We start from the raw sequence: 20,689 nt of genomic DNA on the forward strand, positions 1-20,689 counted from the left end.
GCTATTGGTATTTCAGTATTTGGTAGTATTATATAGTTCTGATTATAGTACAGCAGGTTATTATTAAGCACAGTATAATGGCTATACATATGGTAATTTTTGTTCCTTGCATAGTGGTATTATTTGGTAACTGTGTGACTATTATTTAGAGGCCTGCAACCCACTTTACTGGTACTGGAGGTTTTTTGCATGCAAAACATCACATGATTTCCAATCGGAGAGGGAGAGGCCACCATTTCAATTTCCGTCTCAAGCTGCAGAAAAGCTAGAATCAGGTTTGCTGTTAATAGCTTTCCTTAGCTCTCTCTATACATAAATAGAAAGTGACCTGTTAATCAAACCCAGTGGGGCAAAGGAAAGAGGAGGACCTTGTGGGTAGTCAGCCTCCTTGCCTTTTCACCCTATTCTTGGTAGTTTGGGCAACATGAAGCATCAGTGTCTCAAAGGTTCCCTTTAGGAAACTACAGCACCCAGCATACACTTGCCACTGCAGTTTGAGATTCCCATGTGTATTTCTTTTTCCTTACAATAGCTTCCCCATAATTCATAATATTCTAATGTCTGATGTTTTCTTATAGATCGCCTCTCTATTTTCTCAGTTTAGTATCTTAAACTAGCAATAAAGCAACCAAAATAATTTACTTAGAGCTATATGCATCATCCACCAGCTTTGAGAAAAGGATTATCCAAGTACAATTTATCCAAGCACGCAGGATTTTCATGATGTACAGTCACTGAACCTACTTGAAAAATTTTAGAACAACAGGTAGAAAAGGGGATGTTATTTCAAGTAAAATCTCTGATATGACAGATCTTTTGCCTTTAAGAAAGACAATGACAAGATGAATTTTCACTTTTGACTTATTCTGATCCGATTAAGTGTACAGAACCAGAATGCTGTTGGCCAATTTTACAAGCCGTTCTAGTTCTAAATTTGAAATATAACCTATTTTTCTACTGCAAATGTAAAGCTTTAGGTGATACAATACTATGAGAAAACATCAGTCATGCTAAAGCCAAATGTCCTTTCTAACCCCAAGCTTACTACTTTTCTTGTCTAACACACCACAACTGTGGTAGCATTATAGCAAGAGACAGTTTTATAATAATCCGAGAAAATATTAAGTAATCATACTTCAGGGGCTATATATAAGATAAATGCCTTTACAGACCATCTTCTGTAAAAAAAATTCTGGCCAACAAAGATGATATCATTCTGGCAAAATACCATAGGACAAAAGGTGAAAAGGGTTGAAAAGTGTAAAATGAGATTATATACAGATGTAGCAATGGTGATCTGAAATGCGAAAAACAGACAAAGTATTGTGTTGTGTTAGGATACCCTAATGCACCATGGATCAAGATAAGGCCAGTTATTGAGTAATGTTAAAATTAGGCTAAAGTGGGGTAGAGGGTGTGATGCAGGGCAGATGGATTTACCCTAGGGGCAGATGGCATTAACCCCTTGTATTCGTGACACCAGGGCATGGTTTATCCTCAATACCACCCGAAGGTATACCGCTGGATCCTGGGCTAGGCACGGTGGCAATAATAACTCTGACACCAAGTTACGGACAATGGTAGCTTTACTGAGTGACAGATGGAGCAGTCTATACAGTTCAGCCAGGCCCACGGAGGTGACCAGTGACTTCAGAGACCTTAAGGGCTTGCTGGGACTTGCAGTAGATTTGGTCAATTTTAATGCAGGTCACTCTGACTTGACATTGATGACTGTGACTGACTTGACTTGAGACTGACTAAGCTGTGACTGTAGCTTACTTTTAGACTTGAATGCTTGTGGCTGCGGGACGGACTTGAGGTCTTCTATGGACTCCAGACACATTCTAGGACTTGACTGCACTGCAACTCAACTTCAAGAGAGAGAGCAGAGGCTCCACCCAGGGCTTATATGGGGGGGTTATCTGGTGGGGTCCCATAGGTCACCCTTAGGTCACATAGTTACTGATACCACACGGGGGGGTTACACTCACCTGACAACTCACATGACAACTGGTGATCACGTTAACATTTCTTAAAGTAATAACACTCATATACATTTTACAGTAGAACACATGGCAGAAAAAATATATATACAGGGGACAGGTGTCGGGGGGCCCAGGTGACACTGCAGGGAGGCTGCCTGACAGGGCAGCAAGGGTACAGGGGTATAACTCCTATACTGGGCCACCAAAAACTCCCCCGTTTAAACACAGCCATCCTCAGCACCCAGTCCTGGAGGGTGGATGATGGAAATGGCCACTGGGGTCTGGTAGTCACAACAGTTCCTGGGGCATTATTGGAGAATGTCCTTCACAGGTCTGACTATGAGTAACAAGGGAGGAGTCCATGTAGAACTTTGTGAAAATGTCCATACATGCTCCTTTGGGAATACATTTGTAAACATATGGGAATTTATAAACCTTGTAACTGCAGACTCAACAAAATGAAACATATTTAAGCACATTTGGTGCGGATTGGGCTGCCGGAGGCTCTCGACCCAATGCCTTAGCTGCTGGGGCCCACTGGCACTAGCTACTTCACCCTAGAACTCTATGCATGTTTTTATACAACATACCACTGTTAACTTTATATATAGCAACTCTGTCACTATATGTGCCTTACTCATATCTCAGGGGAACCCTCTGGCCAGTAGAACACCCTATACATGGGGACAGGAAAAATGATTAGACATGTGTACATTAGACAATTGTGGATTGGTAATATACATCCTGGCTACAGTCCTAAATAGCTATTATACTGAGCTAGTTTATACACAATACACTTATTTTCATGACATTAGCATTTGACTATGCTAGACTGACTGAAATAGATGACATACTATACTGACAACTTTTATAGGGTACTATTATTCACGGTACCTAGCTTGTATTTGTCCTTGTGTCGACCTTTGGGACCTGCGCAATACCACCTCTGAAGAGTCTGGAACTCTTGAGATTTCTGGAGCTCTTGGGACTTCTGGAGCTGCGGCTGGCTCTTCCTCAGCGAACTCAGGAGCTGGTATTAGTTCAGGACTGGCTGGACCCAGAGTCGCTGGCATCTGTGCTGGAGAGGCTGGAGACAGGGTTGGCACTCTGGAGACTGGTGTATAGGCCAGAGCCAACGGTGACAAGACTGGGACTGGTGTGGAGACTAGTTTGGGTTGAACCAGCCCCGGGTTGGTGAGACGCAGAAGATCAAAGGCTGATTCGGAGAAAACATGGGGAAATCCATAGATGGGTGTATTCCCTCGCACGGGACGTACTCTCTCGCAGGTCTGACAGCTGGAGGAGGCGGTGCTGGGAGCACTGGTAGATCTTCTTTGAGACATAACTTGATTCAATTCCGGTGAATGACTTGTCGCTCAAATACAGGTTTTTGCACTTCGTATACATCAGATTCAGGATAGGGTATGGCCGTCACCGTGTACTGTTCTGTCTCCAAGATAGAGTCTAACTTGTTGGTCCTTGGAAACTTTTGTAACCAGACTTTATCGCCCAATTGAAGTGGTTTGGCAGAGGCATGACGGTTATAGTCCTCTTGTTGTCTCTGTTGAGCCTCGCCCTGTAAGGAACCGAAGGGTTAACTTGCACTGAGAGCTTTTGTTTGGTCTTGTTGCTTGGTTACACCTGTCTGGACTGGTCAGTTGACCTTGATTGGAGCACCTGCTCTGGCTCCATATAAGCTGGCAGTCCACTCCCAGTCTCTGCCTGCTAAAGAGCTCAGTTTGTACTCTAGCTAGCCTTCTACTGTATCTGTTTTATCTGGCATTTTGACTGGTATTAGCGATTTTGTACTTTGACAACACCTAGCTTTTTTTTTTTGTGGCACAAAAAATGTGAGTTTTAGTGTAATTTTAAGCAAATATGAATCTAATGCAGTATTAAAACCAGAACTCAGGTGTCCTTAGCTAAAAATAGGACATAAAGTCTGAACAAAACAGGATGACTGGAAACACCAATTTAGTAAAACAAGTTAGCACATTGTATTTGCAGACGCTGATAGTGGACATTTGACTTATTGTGTGAGTGTGTTAGTTTTGCTTTGTTAGTCTGTTTCCTACTGTTCCTTGATCTGAGTCTGTATTGTTGTATTTTATTATTTTGACAGCTATGTCCCTCATTTGTCTAGGAGGGGACTGTCTTCATGGTTAGAAACCTATCGCCTAGGGCAGGTACGTAAGTAGGCAGGGATAGAGGAGTAGGTGAGAATAGTGTGCAGTCCTTCCCTGCCCATACGTGACACGCTCACAATTTCTTTGGCTTCTTGGATCCTTCTCTGGTGGTCAGAGACCCATTCCAGGGAGGCTTGCGGAGAGTTGATGAATGGAGCCTGGAGCCCAAATGTCCGGTCTTAAGGCAGCTGCCCATGTTGCACCATCATCAAGTAGAGAGGGGTATACCCCATAGAACAATGGACTGTGTTGTTATATATCTCCAGTAATTTGGGCAGCAGTTGGGGACACTCTTCTTACCTTGACACAGAGGCTGCTCGCAACCTATGGATGAAGACTTGATTGATGCGCTCACAGAGCCCGTTCCCCTGGGGGTGGTAAGCAGTAGTCTGGTGTTTCTTGCAGGCACGGAAATAACATAACTCTTGGAAGAGTTGGGCCTCGAAGGCCGTTCCACGGTCCGTTAGGACAGTCTCCGGACACCCAAGGCTTTGCACCCAATTGGAGTGGAAAATGTGGGCCACTGTTTTGGCTGTGAGATCTTTGACGGGTACAACGACAACCCATTTGGAGTAATGTTCCACCATGGTTAGAGCATAAGTATACCCGGACCGGGTAGGAGACAATTTGACATGGTCTAGCCCGACTTGGGCCTTTCACTCTGGAAGGAATGGAGGGGTGCTCTTGCATCCTTGCGCACATTCTTGGTGACGTTACAGACTGCACCATTTCGCAGTGTCACTCCACATTCTGATCCAATAGAATCTTCGCCTGACAGTAGCTTCAGTCTTGTGGATGCCAAAGTGTCCCGACTGGTCATGGTTTGCGTTGAGGACCATCGCCGCGTCTCTTCGGGGAACCAGAATCTGATGAAGTTGATCACCGGATACAAAGAATTTCGGTACAACAGTCCTTGTGCACAACCAGTTGTTTCCTCTGTCGCCACAGACGTTTCAACTCATAATCACACTGGGCCCGGCGTAAACCGGTTGGTACCTTTTTTACCAGAAAGTAGTCCAACAGATCCCCCATGACTCGACTTTCATCCTGAAGAGTATTCCAGGTATACAGGTCTTCTTTAACCTTCTCCTACCTGGGTTCACTGTCCATCAGGGGGGGGTCACAACTAGTGTTGAGCGGCATAGGCCATATTCGAATTCGTGATATTTCGCGAATATATGGACGAATATTCGTCATATATTCGCTAAATTCGCATATTCGTAATATTCACGTTTTATTTTCGCATATGCGAAAATTCGGATATATGAAAATTAGCATATGCGAAAATTTTCATAAGCAAAAATTCGCAAATGATAAAATTTGCATATGCAAATTTTCGCATATGCGAAAATCCGAGCACCAGTCTCACACAGTTGTATAAGAGCCTTCTTTACACCACACAAGCTGGAAGCAGAGAGGGGTGATCACTGTGATGTGTACTGTGAAGAAAAAAAAAAAACGAATATTCGTAATTACGAATATATAGTGCTATATTCGCAAATATTCGTCAATTCGCGAATATGCATTGCGAATATTCGCGAGCAACACTTGTCACAACATTCTGGTTCACAAATCGTTGATAAAAGGGGGGCATCTCCACATCTTCCCACACATCTTCGACAGGTGGTTCTTCGCCGGGGGTCATCCAAGACAGTACATCAGCACTGACATTTGACTTGCTGCTTCTGTACTTGATAGTGAAATTGGAATTGGCCAGTCTTAAAGCCCATCTCTGCTCAATGGCATCCAACTTGGCAGTGTTCAGGTGGGCCAATGGTTATTATCCATGTAGACAGTAAATGGTGTGGCAGCCAAATAGTCCTTGAACTTTTCAGTCACAGCCCACACCATGGCAAGAAGTTACAATTTAAATGAGCTGTAGTTGGCATCGTTCTTCTCTGCTCCTCGCAGGTTACGACTGACATTAGCAATTACTCGCTCTTGTCCATCCTGGACTTGGGACAGGACAGCTCCCAGACCTTCAAAAATGGCATCAGTGTATAACCGGAATGGCTGACTGTAGTGTGGATATGCCAGGATGTGTGGTTCTGTCAACAGACGTTTAAGAGCTCGGAACGCTGTCTCTTGCTCTTCGGCCCATTCAATGGGTAGTCTTCCATTATAATTCTCCTTTGCCATATCCCGGAGGAGTGCTGTGATGGGCTCTGCAATCTGGGCGAAGTGTGGAATGAAGCTGCGGTAGTAGCCTGCAAATCCCAGGAAGCTACTGACATCTTTCACTGTGCGCGGGGTAGGTCAGTTCTTGACAGCTTCTTCCTTTTCAGGATTGGGCTGGACTCCCTCTGTGCTGATGACATGACCCAAGTAATCGACCTGTGGTTTGAGCAGGTGACACTTGGATGGTTTAATCTTCAGCCCATGCTTAAAGGAGATCTGTAGCGGTACAAACACTTATCCCCTATCCTCAAGATAGGGGATAAGTGTTTGATCGCGGGGGGTCAGAACGCTGGGGCCCCCGGCGATCTCCTGTACGGAGGGTGCGTGCCAGCCGCAGCATGATGTTGCGGCCGGCACGCCTCCTCCATACATCTCTATGGGAGAGGCGGGGAGGCAGCATTCGTGCCTCCCCGCATCTCCCATAGAACTGTATGGGGACAGGGAGGAGATGGGGCGTCACCGTCGACCTCTAGGTCGACGCTACGTCACCAGGGGCGCTAATGCCGGCGCCCCGTTAGGGAGATTGAGGGGTCCCAGCGGTCGGACTCCCCGCGATCAAACACTTATCCCCTATCCTGTGGATAGGGGATAAGTGTAATTCCGCTGCAGTTGTCCTTTAATCAGGACTTGAAAGACATCTGACAGGTGACTGAGGTGTTCCTGGTAAGACTTAGAATACAACGTCCAGGCATAACAAGACACTCTGAAAATTCAAGTGGCCCGGGCACCTTTCCATCAGACGCTAGAACGTAGCAGGGGCATTGCACAGCCCAAACGGCATACTTTTAAACTCTAACAGTCCCATGGGTGTCACGAAGGCGTTCTTTTCCCAATCCTCCACGGCCATGGGCACTTGCCAGTATCCGCTGGTTAAGTCCAGGGTGGAGAAGTAAGCAGCAGACCCGATGGCTGTGAGTGACTCCTCGATCCTTGGCAAAGGATAAACATCTTTATGTGTAACGTTGTTCAGTTTCTTGTAATCAACACAGAAGCGGATGGTTCTGTCTTTCTTCTTGACCAGGATAAGTGGCGCCGCCCAGGGACTCTGACTTTCTTGGATCACGTCTGTCTCTTTTATGTCAGCCAGCATTTACTTGACAGTCTGGTACATGCCTGGCATGACTGGACGGTGCCTTTCCTTGATAGGTGGACTGTCGCCTGTGAGGATTCTGTGCTGGATCATGGATGTATGCCCAAAGTCTGTAGGATGTTTGCTAAAAGCCTCATGGTACCTTTTGTTGACATTGATGAATCCATTGACTTGATGACTCCATTGAGTGTAGTCTCCAACCTGATGTTGCGCCCACAAGGGCTCTGGGGGACTCGCACTGGATCCTTTGGCCACTTGAGCTGCACACTGTTGGGCCACCAGACGTTCTGTCAAAATGTCCTTCGACTCTATGAGGTACAACTAGGCTACTGGGGTGTAATTGGGTAAGACAGTGGCAGCATCAGACAGGTTGATGTCACATTTGTTACAATTACTCCCTGCCTGGTAAGTGCATGCTCTCCCAACTGAATGGTTGGCTCCCAGTATCCATGTCTGGGGACTGGTTGCCCATTTCCCGCAACTACTCTGAAGTTAATATCATCAGGCTCACCCAATAAACTAGCATACCAATGCTGATAGAAAACACTTTTAGGTATAGTAGACACTTATGACCCTGTATCTATCAACGCCTTCAACAGTACACCTTCTACAAAAACTTTTACATATGGGCAGGAGGCAACATAAAGTGAGAGTCCTGACTTAGTTCGTTCGGGGATTGGACCTGATGACTGTTTTCCTGAAGGCCGGTCCTCGACCTCAGGGGAAATCCATTTAAATCCCAGTACCGCATTTTTCAATGTCCTGACTTATTACAGTAAGTGCAAAAAGATATTTGAGTCCCCGAGGGTCTAGGGTGGAGGATTGCGGTAGTTGGGATTATGGGAGGTAGGAGCAGGGGCAGGTTTTCTAGGCAGGGGTGGTTCACGGTCAGGGGGAGCAGGCCGGGTGGCCAGCTCCTTTACAGCCTTGGTCAGTTGTTTAATGTCCTGCCTACCAGTCTGTAAGTCTGAGGCTGCAGCCACTGGAAAAGTAGATGGCATTGGGGTGGGGACAGATGACTGTGGTGGTATAGGTCTGGCTACCGCTCATAGTGGTTCTTGGACGGGTGTAAGGGGTGCACAAACTTCCTCTAACTCAGTCCCTGACTCAATCACTTGGATAGCCAGTCTTTTGAAAGTGGGAATGACATATTGGGGTTTTGGACCGCTAACATTCTCAGCTGGGCTTTGTCCCATTTGTTAAGGGCCCCATCAATAAATCTGTCCATTAACACCTTGTTGCCCTGCTCGGGGGTTAAACCATCTAATTTTTGGACAGTCTTTAGGGCATTCTGCAGGGCTACTGCACATGCTCTCGAGGTCTCTCCTGACTTTTACCACCTTTCATACCGCCAGAGACGTACCTCTGATGGAGAATGTGATTCAAATACCTGGTACAGTCCTTCAAAGATCTGCTCTACAATTGCCTTCTTGGAGGCTGGCCAGGTGCGGACTTCCTCTAATGCTGGTCCCTGTAGTAGTCCCGTTAGTAGTTGCACCTGTTGATTAGGAGAGAAAGAGTAAAAGACAAACTAACTCTGCATCCTCTCTTTGAAATCCCTCAAGCTGAAGGGGTCGCTGGAACACCACGACTGTTGACTTTGACTGCAGGCAGGGCGGGCAAGGTCCCGACTATTGGGGCAGGTGACTACCTCGCTGCCGGAGATGAAGGGGCACTGTCGCCTGGTTGATTTGGAGAGCTGGGTGATGACATCCTGTTGATTTTTGAGTGTGCTGTCGTATTAAGAGAAATAAGGGGCATTCTCCTTTAAGATGTTTACTGTAGCGTTGTAGCGGCTTTTACGTGACTAATGGGAGTACTGTAATGGATGGTCCCAATCTATTTTGTAGGCACCTGGTTGTGAATAGTTTTGCAAACAGATTTGCGGACACTACCAGGTTAATACTGACAGCCACTGGCACCGAAGACTTAATACTGACAATCATTGGTGTTTGCAGAGTCTGTGCTGCAGCTGGTGCTTGAAAGATAACAGCAGAGACGAGTGCAGCAGCCAGAGCTTCCAATATGGCTGTGCCCAGGGAACTTCCGGTTTTGGTCCGGTCAGCAAAATCTTCCCCTGTGCAACACAGGGCAGCTCTTTGGTTCCTCCTCGCTGTACTGAAGAGGCTTCCCTGCTGGGGACTGATGGGTCGGAGCTGTGACGCACGCGTAGGAAACGCTGGACCAAGTTAACCCTTTCAGGTTAATCCTTTCTACAGTTCGCAATGGCAAATAACAGTCCTTTCTTTACCTCCCCTTCTATTTTACAAGCGCCTCGGGTTAAACTCTTTTCACTGACAAAGTCCCATACACTTTCTGGTGCAAACTTTGTTCGCATCGGCGTGCAATTTTCTGACAATACTGGACACAGTTCAGACTGTGGGGGTACTTTAGACATAAGGCGCTCACCCGTATCCTGTTAGTGACGCCACAAGTTGTGGTAAAGGGTGTGATGCAGGGCAGATGGAATTACCCTAGGAGCAGATGGCATTAACCCCTTGTATTAGTGATGCCAGGGCGTGGTTTATCCTCAATACCACCCAAAGGTATAAAGCTGGATCCTAGGCTAGGCACGGGGGTAATCGTGACTCTGACGCCAAGTTAAGGACAACAGTAGCTTTACTGAGTGACAGATGGAACAGTCTATACAGTTAAGCCAGGCCCACGGAGGTAAAAAGTGACTTCAGAGACCTTAAGGGCTTGCTGGGACAATTTGGACAATTTTAGTGCAGGCCACTCTGACTTGACAATAGATGACTGTGACTGACTTGACTTGACTTGAGACTGACTAAGCTGTGACTGTATCTTACTTGTAGACTTGAAGGCTTGTGGCTGCAGGACAGACTTGAGGCCTCCTATGGACTCCAGACACACTCCAGGAATAGACTGCACTGCAACTTAGCTACAAGAGAGAGAGAGAGAGAGAGAGAGAGAGAGAGCAGAGGCTCCACCCAGGGCTTATATGGGGGGGGGGGGGGGGGACTCTGGTGGGGTCCCATAGGTCACCCTTAGGTCACATGGTCACTGATACCTCACAGGGTTACACTCACATGACAACTCACATGACAACTGGTGATCACATGTTAACATTTCTGAAGCAATAACACTTGTATCTACATTTTACAGTATAACACATGGCAGAAAATATATATACATAAGGGGACAGTTGTTGGGGGGCCCAGGGAACACTGCAGGGAGGCTGCCTGACAGGGCAGCAAGGGTACAGGGATATAACTCCTGTATTGGGCCACCACAAAAGTAACACATAAGGCTAATTTATCACAACTTCACCAATGCAGCACAGTATCTTAACACACCAGGAGGAAATATTAGGCTTGCTATATGTATATATAACAGAAAGCCAATCAGTAGGTGCTCACCATCATCTGAACCTTGGTCAAAGATCCAATGCTTCAATATCCAAAGAAAAGATCGCAGCACACAGTAGTCTGGCAAATTCAGGTGAAGGTTTATTCCATCCTCAGCACAATAAATACAAGGTGCTGCACCTTGTATTTATTGTGCTGAGGAGGGAATAAACCTTCACCTGAATTTGCCAGACTACTGTGTGCTGCAATCTTTTCTTTGTGTATATATATATATATATATATATATATATATATATATATATATGTACATATATACATACACACACACAGGCTCTCCGCAGAAGACAGCAAGGTGGCTGTGGGGAGAGGCAGGGGTCCTGGTGAGGAACACATAGCTCGAGCTGTGACTGACCCAAAACAGCCAAGTGTGGACGAGACACACAGCAAGACGCTGAAAACTCTTTGTGTGAACAGTGAATAGAAGGTTGCAGGAGGCATAAGTTTAAAGGAGTATTCCAGGGAAAAACTTTTTTTATGTATCAACTGGCTCCAGAAAGTTAAACAGATTTGTAAATTACTTCTATTAAAAAATCTTAATCCTTTCAGTACTTATGAGCTTCTGAAGTTAAGGTTGTTCTTTTCTGTCTAAATCCTCTCTGATGACACCTGTCTCGGGAAATGCCCAGTTTAGAAGCAAATCCCCATAGCAAACCTCTTCTAAACTGGGCATTTCCCGAGACAGGTGTCATCAGAGAGGATTTAGACAGAAAAGAACAACCTTAACTTCAGAGGCTCATAAGTACTGAAAGGATTAAGATTTTTTAATAGAAGTAATTTACAAATCTGTTTAACTTTCTGGAGCCAGTTGATATATATAAAAAATTTTGGCCTGGAATACCCCTTTACCTGGCCGGGAAAAGCCCACCAGTTGATAGACAGGGCACGCTGGATTGTTTAGTTAGTGACTGGACGGTCTGGGATTTTGTTTCGTTCCTGTGTTATGTTTTTATTCATCCTGCAACCTTTCTAATGAAGCTGGCGAGGGGCCGGACTTGCATAAAGTACTGTTGTTTGCCTGCTGATTTAAGTGGAAACGTGTCCTGTGGCGGTGTCAAGGACGATCCAAGAGATATCCCCAGGGAGAAATCATAACAAGATATATATATATATATATATATATATATATATATATATATACATATATATATATATATATATATTACAAAAATGTAATGCGACACAACTCAGTCAAGGAGGTGCATATGTACCAGCATCCCAGATCTGGTCACGATCTAACTAATCAGTCATGGAAAGAAAGGAGAAATAAACATCAGACCTTGCTGTCTTGGGGACAAAATCAGATGCCATATTAGGGGCCCACTTTGATATTTGCTATAGGGCCCCCTTGTATGTGCTGTAAAAGGAACTCTCAGAGATAAGAGTCCAATTATTTACTCACCTGATCAAAAAGTTTAACTTTCTACTCCACACTACCCTTTGACAAGTTATATTTGGCTTACAACGAGGGACTCTCAGGTTAGCTATGACATAATCACATATTCTTTCCAAAAGGACTACTACTCCCAGGTAGCTGGACTACAATACCTATGATCCCCCTGAGTACCACACATGTAAAGTCACACGCCATGAGGCGCGATGAACCACACTTGAATGAGTTCAAAGGCAATAAAACCTTCAAGAATAAAAAGTACATTAAAAGTTTTATATCATCCACATAAACAATACACAATGGTTATGAGAGAAGATTAGAAAATGTTTATATTGTCAAGATTTATGACTTTCTATATTGATTTCCTACTATATATTGTTATGCACAAAGTCTTGGCAGCAGTAAACAACTATTTTTTCACTCTTGTAGGTGTTTAGTCATTTACAGTATAAAAAAATCCCTCTAGATTTCATAAAAAACTAAACTGACTGCAGCAATATAAAAGTGTCTCCTGCTGACTTTTAATAAAGTTTCAATTGCTGTTCTTTTTGTTCCATAGATAATGGTACACTGGGTATTTGCATCAACAGTATCAATGTGATTGTTTACTGTCATTGGTAAATAAGTCAATTCATCTTTTACCCACGACAAAAATATTGGTTTTCAATATTTGCAATGACAATACATTACCTACCCAGTGATATCTTCTCTCCTGAATCAGCAGGCAATAGGAACACCAGCAATGCTAATCCAGATATGAGAACACAGGGTATCAATAAATTTAATCCATAGTATAGTGTACGTCTGCGCATTGTCACTGTATACGTCACGTCTGGGTATGGCTCCTTACAGCAGTCATAGTACAATTCATTCCTTTTCCCGGGCACATCTGCAACATTAAATTGTTACAATTAATATTGTACATAATACACAAAATTCTAAAGATAATTCTTATATGAGTTTACACTAAATGGGTTATGCTACATTCAGATTATGCTTGAAACCATATGATTGATGTCAATAATATTTAAATGATTAAAAAAATGAAACTGAAATATTTAAACAATCTCAGTTTATTCAGTAACTGGTATGAGCACTATGCGCAGAAATACATGAACTTTGTGGCTGGGTTCAAACAACGTTTCCTGCTCCTATTCTATGTTATGAGCGGATTTCCCACAAAATGCAACTGTAGGCCATGGTAGCATATCTTGACCATACAGGGGGCTCCTACTGGCACAAGCAATATGCAGCCTCATGTGGTTGTGTTGAAAAATGGCTCCTGGGGCCCTTTAGAGAAATGGCCATATTACTGGTTTCATTACCTAATCAATGTAATGCTAAGCTGTAAGTGTACCTGGAAAGAAGACAAGAGGGGTCCAGCTACCTTACATTATGCCACCGCACACAATAATCCTAGGAATAGTGCCACTTTAATGTTCCCTCTTGAAGGCCTTTCCATGACGTGCCCACCTGATGGCTGCTAAGAGGTTAAAGAATATCCAGACTGTTGAGACCCAATTAGCTCCTAGCAGGCTATAACTACCCCTCCCCCTTATTACAATAATTTATTAAATAATAACTGACACAACAACAATTCAACTTTTCCGTGGGTGGGGATCGGCCACAGCTTTATTTATAAAATTACTTATATAAATAACAATTTAACTGTAACAAAGACACCGATTGGCTTCTTGCCAACCCGAGAGGTGCTGCCACACTGTCCTGTGTGGAGGTCTACCCCGGGTTGACCCCGCTTTCACCGTCTTCTTACCGCCAAGCTGTGACTTACAATAAACAGACATACAAAAAAGGGAGGGAGGGTGGGCAAAACTCTGGGTCCTGGGCAGATTGAGGGGGGGAAGGGAGGCACCACAGATATAAATACCCAGGGGAGGGCTTCTGAAAGCCCGGGAAACTATTAAGCCCCTGATTGGTGCACTCCTTCCCCCCCACCCATGGGACATACCACTATATTTACCCTCAAGTTTTACAGGTGGGGGAGGGGGCTAAAAAAAAACCTTGCCTGTACATTTCTTAACCCCTTAACTGCTCACCAGTCAGGGGGCAAGCTAGTTATGCACAGCTTGCCCCTCCACTTTCCATTTTTTAATCTAAATTCATAAAGAACAGCACTCGGTGCAAAACAGTCAGTCAGTGTAAGCAATATGAATCTTTGCAAACAAATTCAACAACAGAAAAATATTACAGCACAGATCCAGTGATTTATTTACCCATGTATCCCAAATAGGAAAAGTTCAGGTCACTCCTGAGTTTTTATCAAAACTTCAGGAATGTCCCAAAGCACCACCCACCTGTGATACATGGGTGAATAAATCACTGGATCACATTTATTATTAAACTGACATGTTATTTTTTTTCTGTGGGTCAAAATGACAAAAACGATACCAAAGTTATATAGCTTTTTTATTATTGTGCTACTTTTAAAAAGAAGACATATGTTTTCGACAAACATATGCATACAATTGCCCTGTTTTGACTTCTATAGCTTTTTATTGGTTGCATTTTTGCTTAGATTGGATTTTTTTTAATTCACTTTTTATTAATTGATTTTCTGTTATATGTGACCAAAAATCATCAATGGTTGTGTTTGGTATTTTTTGGTTTTGATAACATGATATTGATCAGTACTATAGGCGCACTTGTACAGTCTGCCTTATCCTCCTGCAGAACAGAGGAGGGTAATAGACCTCCAGCCACTATTTTAACCCATTGGTCTGCCACAATTGCCCCACAAACCCACTGTTAACTATATTTTCCCTATAGATGATCGGCATTGATCACAACATCCAAAGGGTTAATGGCAGACTTTGGCAAAATCACCCTGTGTCGCCTATGGGTTAAGTAGATCCACTATTTTGCGATGATTATTATTGCAATATATCTTTATATATAGTTCCAAATCCTCTGCATGGACATAGAGTTGAATGACAAACTTCTGGTTGTCTGCAGCTGCCCCTTAAGTAAGTTTAGGAGCTTACAGCATACAGTTATACATTCAAATCAGTTGTTAAACAGTGTGCAGTAAGCTCCTAAACTCCCTATAGAAACACCTTATCACTCATCATGCAGAGGATTTGGATGACTATTTAAAAACAACACTGCTATAAAGGCATATTACAAAGTGAAATAGCCCAAAATATTTGCACCTAAATGACATAGTGCTAAAAGGGGAAAAGAAAATTTTTAAAGAGTACCCTAGTACCCTAGTAACCTAGATTATATTTCCTAACTACTCCTAACACCCCTCCTGCACTTACATTTTTTTTACAAGCTTTAGAAAACTCTGTTTCATCCTTTTCCCATTGCTCACATTGTGTGAGCTCTCGGCAGGAGAAAGTGGGCGTTCCCCGGCAGGAGAAAGTGGGTGTTCTCCAGCAGGCGCGAAGTCACTGAAGCCTGCGAGAGCTGTGCCTTGCCATGCCCTGCACGCACTTCCTGAGATTGGTCTCCTGCCAGGTCGGGAGGAGACCAAACTAACTGTTAGACTAGCAGCATGAAACAGGACAGAGTCATTTAGTGGCTGTTTTTTTAATTCACATTAAAAACATATAAAGGTTGAGAATTTTAACAGCAAGTAAATAGCAAAATGTCTTATAATTACATAAGGAACAATATATTGAAAGTTTAGCAACATAGTCCATCATGGTGCCACTCTTGACTCAAGCCCGCTCCATACTGGGCAGCCCTCAGCTGATTTCAGTAGCAGGGGGCCTCCACTAATAGCTGGCATGTAGCGATCGCTGCAGCCAGCTATTAACCATGTAGATTGCTGCTGTCAAAGCTGACAGCGGCATCTAATGATTCCTCATAAAATTTTCCAAAGGGACCAAAAAGTGTAAAAAATGTTGTTTAATAATGGTAGAAAAAACAAACATTCATTAACCCTTTCCATAATAAAAGCTTAAATCACCCCCTTTTCTAAAATGCAGCTTTGCCTGTGTAGACAAAAATCCTTGCACCGTCCCTACCTCTATTGCGTTCTTCCTCTTGCCTTAGGGGTCTGACATGCACCACTGCAGCTTGGCTAATTGATAGCCACAATGGTGCCCGCCTTGGCCAGTGATAGGCTGAGCGGCAGTGTGATGTATTTAGCCCTGTCACCAGTCTTCTTCCAGGTACCAGGGCCCAATATGCAACACTACTGTTAAGCCAATCGCTGGCCGAGGTGGGACATTACTGCAGTGATCTATTAGATGAACTGTATGTAGTGTTATGTGTTGGGGCCCAGAAGCTGAAAGAAGACTGCACTGAATGATGGGAGTATGATACCAGTAGCAGCAGGGAAGCAGGGAGGTAAGTCACAGTTTATTTTTTTTAATTGCCACAGCCCTGGCATTTTAGAGGTCATTTTAATTAGTTTGCCATTGACTATAACTGTTATTCAAAATCAATTATTACTAAGTTCTAAACAGTGAGACACTAGCAGAAAAAAATTGACAATCCTTGCTTTAAAGGACCGTTGTCCAAGTAGGTTGCCTATTCATTCTAAAGAACTGTCTTCCTTATGGTGCCTTCTTCTGGACTTGTAAGCTCAGAGCTCAGTGGTCTTTCCCTTTAAAGCAAATTAATTCTTTGCTTCTGCCTTCTCTCCATGCTAGCATTGGTGAAAAGTTTTCCATGAACACTATTAGCATAGTTAATTAAATTGTACCTTTCCTAAAAAATTCTTTCCTCCCCACTCTGTGTCTATTAGACAAAGATAGACCCATAGACTTACATTATGCTACTGTCTCAGTATCAGTATACTGTCGACACAAAGCTGGAGAGAGCAATCATTAGACTGAGAAAACACGGGCTAGACTTTCCAGGGGCTCTTGCCATCCTGGGGAATGTCCTTGGGCTTATATGCCTATTATCCCTACCCTATTATCCTGCTTTAACTCCTCTTTGTACTTAGTAATACTTCATAGGGTCTCTATGTAGAGGCCCGATGAATTACTACTAAGTACAAAATGGCTGTAGCCTCCGTTCAGCACCCCTGCTGTCATAATATGTCTGTTCCTCTCTGTATTATGTAAGTGTCTACAGCAACTAAAGAAGAAACCATCAAGAGTGCCAATATGGATACTATTTTACATTTCTCTGGACCTCAGACTGGGCTGAAGGTTCACCTACTAACAGGACCATGACATTAGGCACCCAGCCAAGACAACACAAGGGACATCAGTGTAAATGTCCTTTAGTGGCCTAGACAGAGCTCTGACTTGAACCCAATTGAACACCTCTGGAGAGACCTAAAAATATTAGTGATTGTTTTACTAGTATAATATAGGACAAATTTGTTAAATGTGCAGTGCAGAAGTACTGCTTCTTATCATATTGAAAGTCTTACCTACTAAATCCCATTCTCCATTGGAAATATAATTAGAAATGTCTGCTTCTAGCATTTGTAGATCAAGTAGCCAGCCATTGTGAGTCCAAGATCCAAATTTTAGTTTGCACTTTTGAACATCAAAAGGAAACCATCGTACATCAATGTAACATGTGCTCTTCAAAATACCTGAAATGTAAATATATTTAATCTTTTAATACAAGGAATATGTATTGTAATGTTTAAACTACAGGGTGTTGCAGGTCATTATGAAATGGTGACCCAAGTATAGCCAGCTATATACATGGGCAACTTTTGGAGCTTAAATACTAGAGAAAAAAATGCACCGTGCCCTTCTCTTGACCAGGACAGCAAACTGGCTCCTAGTATTCAATGAATGTATAGACATTTCACGCCCAGTGCTTCAAAGGGGTACTCCACTGGCCAGCATGGAAATAAATGTTCTGAACGCTGTTTTCGCACTGCAGGGGTCAGTCACGCCCCCTCTTATAGACTTGCATTCAGGGGGCATGGCCGTGACATCGCGAGGGGCGTGGCCAACCCCCACAGCGTGAAAACAGCGTTCAGAACATGTAGTTCCACACTGGCAAGTGGAGTACCCCTTCAAGCACAACTCCTTCACCCTTAGCTAGTATGCAGTCACGTACAATGAAACCGCTCCAGAAGACCACCTTTTCCAGAAACCAATTTGCGTGACATATTTTCAGTTCCCCATTTATTATGCATTCTTTAAAAAGACTGCCCCATTCAGAAGATACTATTTTGGGTGGTCTCAAAGAGTATATGTATATGAAAATTCTTACTTTGTATTTGGACCCTTTCAAGTAGCAGATATGTAGACTACTTATATATTTGTAGAGTCTGGACATCCCCTTTTTCTTTAGCACATTATTTTTTCAAAGTAATAAAAGATAGGAGAACACTGAGGTCACTGGGTGTCTACTTTCCACATGTAGTCTATCTATTTGATTTTCTTCTTTGGATTGTTGGTAAATATCAATAGGAATCATGTCATGAAATATCAGTTATGGGATATCTTACTACTTTTATAATTCCAGGTCTCTTTATGTTTCATATATTTGATGTAAATTGGTAGATTTGCATGCACAATGTGGTTTATCTATGTCAGTGCAATCCAAGCATAAATTCAGCCCATTTATACACTCTAGTAACACGGTCCTCAGAGACAATTCAAAATTCAGGTTGGTTAATGGAGTACAAGAAGAAGTACAGCACTAACATTAAACACAGGAATAAACTTCACTCTGAAACAAATATTTTATTGATGTGGAAGCACCTCTCTCCATTCAAACTTGTAGTCTGAATGTCCATACAATGCACCGAGCAGTTGGGTATAGAATTCTTAGGCTGGGTTCACATATGTCCGGCATCCAGGATAGGTGAACATTGTTTCTGCAAGCTGCGCTCCCCTGTCTGGTGCCCTCCAGCGTGTCCAACCATACGGCAGCAAAATTGAGATGCTGGATGATTGTGAACTGTCCCATTCAAATGAATGGGATCAGTTCTAGCATAAGTTTCCCTCCGGTGTACACTAAACTAAACTATGCCAGACGCCTGATATATGTGAACACAACCTTATTGGGAATCCTATAACTTAGAGGAGATCTGCTGTGTAAGATACTTATCCCCTATATAAGGGGACAGGGGGATAAATGTCTTACTGTACACTGCAGTAATAGTCTGTGTTTTTGTCTTAAATGTTAAGACTAGTTAAAAATAAAAAAAAATAAAAAAAGACACTAACTCTAATCCTCTGGATCAAAATTTAGGTTGTTTGTATTCTTTAAATTGACCAACATCCTGTAAGTCTCATTTGATATATGGTAACATTACATAAAATTGTATAGTGATTTATGAAATATGTGACCATTAAAGGCTGGGAACAAATGATATCAGATTTTTGGACACCAGACAGGACATAAAATGAATATGCCAGATTTCAGATTTGCAGCAAGATATTGTTGTTTGCATTGTAGAGAATCATAAAGAATTGCTCCTCTGTACTAAACAGAGTGCAATAAAAACACATTGAAGGGGTGATCCAGGAATAGAACGACCTGAGTGTGTGTGGGGTACTGCAGCTCAGTTCCAATAAGGTAAATGCCACTGAGTTGTAATACCACACACAACCTGAGGGCTATATTTTTTCTAAACCTGAATAACCCCTTTAAAGGGGTACTCCATCCAAATACATTATCTAGTTTATTTATTTTTTCCTAAATAGAGTCAGATACTAAAAGCATGTTCTTTTTTCATTTCTGTTTCTATTTTCTGATTGTCATTTTATTTATATTTTAGTAGATTATTATGGGGCATCAATCTTGCCTAAGCCATTTCTAACAGAATTTGGAGATATTCTTTTTGGCCCCCATGACCACAATAAACATTACTATACTCTATTCACTACAAAGTCATTATAAACGTGGATAATATCCTCAACAAGGAGCTCATTCACAGGTTCCTGGGCTCCAAAAAGAGGGGGAGACCCAAGGGGGGGGGATACTGTTACGCCGAGCGCTCCGGGTCCCTGCTCCTCCCCGGAGCGCTCACAGCGTTCACCTCCATGCAGCGCCCCGGTCTCACCAGCAGGGATCGCATCCCAATCCCCTCACCTGTCCCGTCCTCCGTCGGCTCAGTCCCGGCGCGCGGCCCCGCTCTCGCCGGCTCTCTGAAATTTAAAGGGCCAGTGCGCCATTGATTGGCACCTGGCCCAATCAGTACTTACACCTGTGCCCTCATTTTAAAAACCTACTTCCCCTTCCTAGCATTGCCGGATCTTGTTGCCTTGTGCCAGTGAAAGCGTTTTGTGTATGTCCCAAGCCTGTGTTCCAGACCTTCTGCTGTTGCCCCTGACTACGACCCTTGCTGCCTGCTCTGACCTTCTGCTACGTCCGACCTTGCTCTTGCCTTGTCCTTCTGTACCGCGCCAGTCTCAGCCGTCAGTTGAGGTTGAGTCGCTACCGGGTGGAACGACCTGGGGGTTACCTGCCGCTGCAAGTCCATCCCGCTTTGCGGCGGGCTCTGGTGAAAACCAGTAACCCCTTAGACTCCGTTCCCCTGGTACGGCCCACGTCATCACCCCACTGACACAGAG

General features: G+C 43.5%; 1 protein-coding gene across 1 annotated transcript in view; it reads right to left on the reverse strand.

The window, feature by feature from the left end:
- Positions 1 to 20,689, reverse strand: part of LOC130364892 (neuronal acetylcholine receptor subunit alpha-7-like) — a 191,326-nt gene that overhangs the window by 69,078 nt on the left and 101,559 nt on the right. Inside the window, exons 6-7 of the mRNA XM_056568819.1 lie at positions 17,575 to 17,742; positions 12,913 to 13,107 (exon numbers count right to left, since the gene is read on the reverse strand). Of these exons, the coding sequence (XP_056424794.1) occupies positions 12,913 to 13,107; positions 17,575 to 17,742 (363 nt within the window). The remainder of the gene's footprint in view (positions 1 to 12,912; positions 13,108 to 17,574; positions 17,743 to 20,689) is intronic.

The sequence above is a fragment of the Hyla sarda genome, chromosome 1 (assembly GCF_029499605.1).
Source record: "Hyla sarda isolate aHylSar1 chromosome 1, aHylSar1.hap1, whole genome shotgun sequence".
In the NCBI taxonomy this organism is placed as follows: Eukaryota; Metazoa; Chordata; class Amphibia; order Anura; family Hylidae; genus Hyla; species Hyla sarda.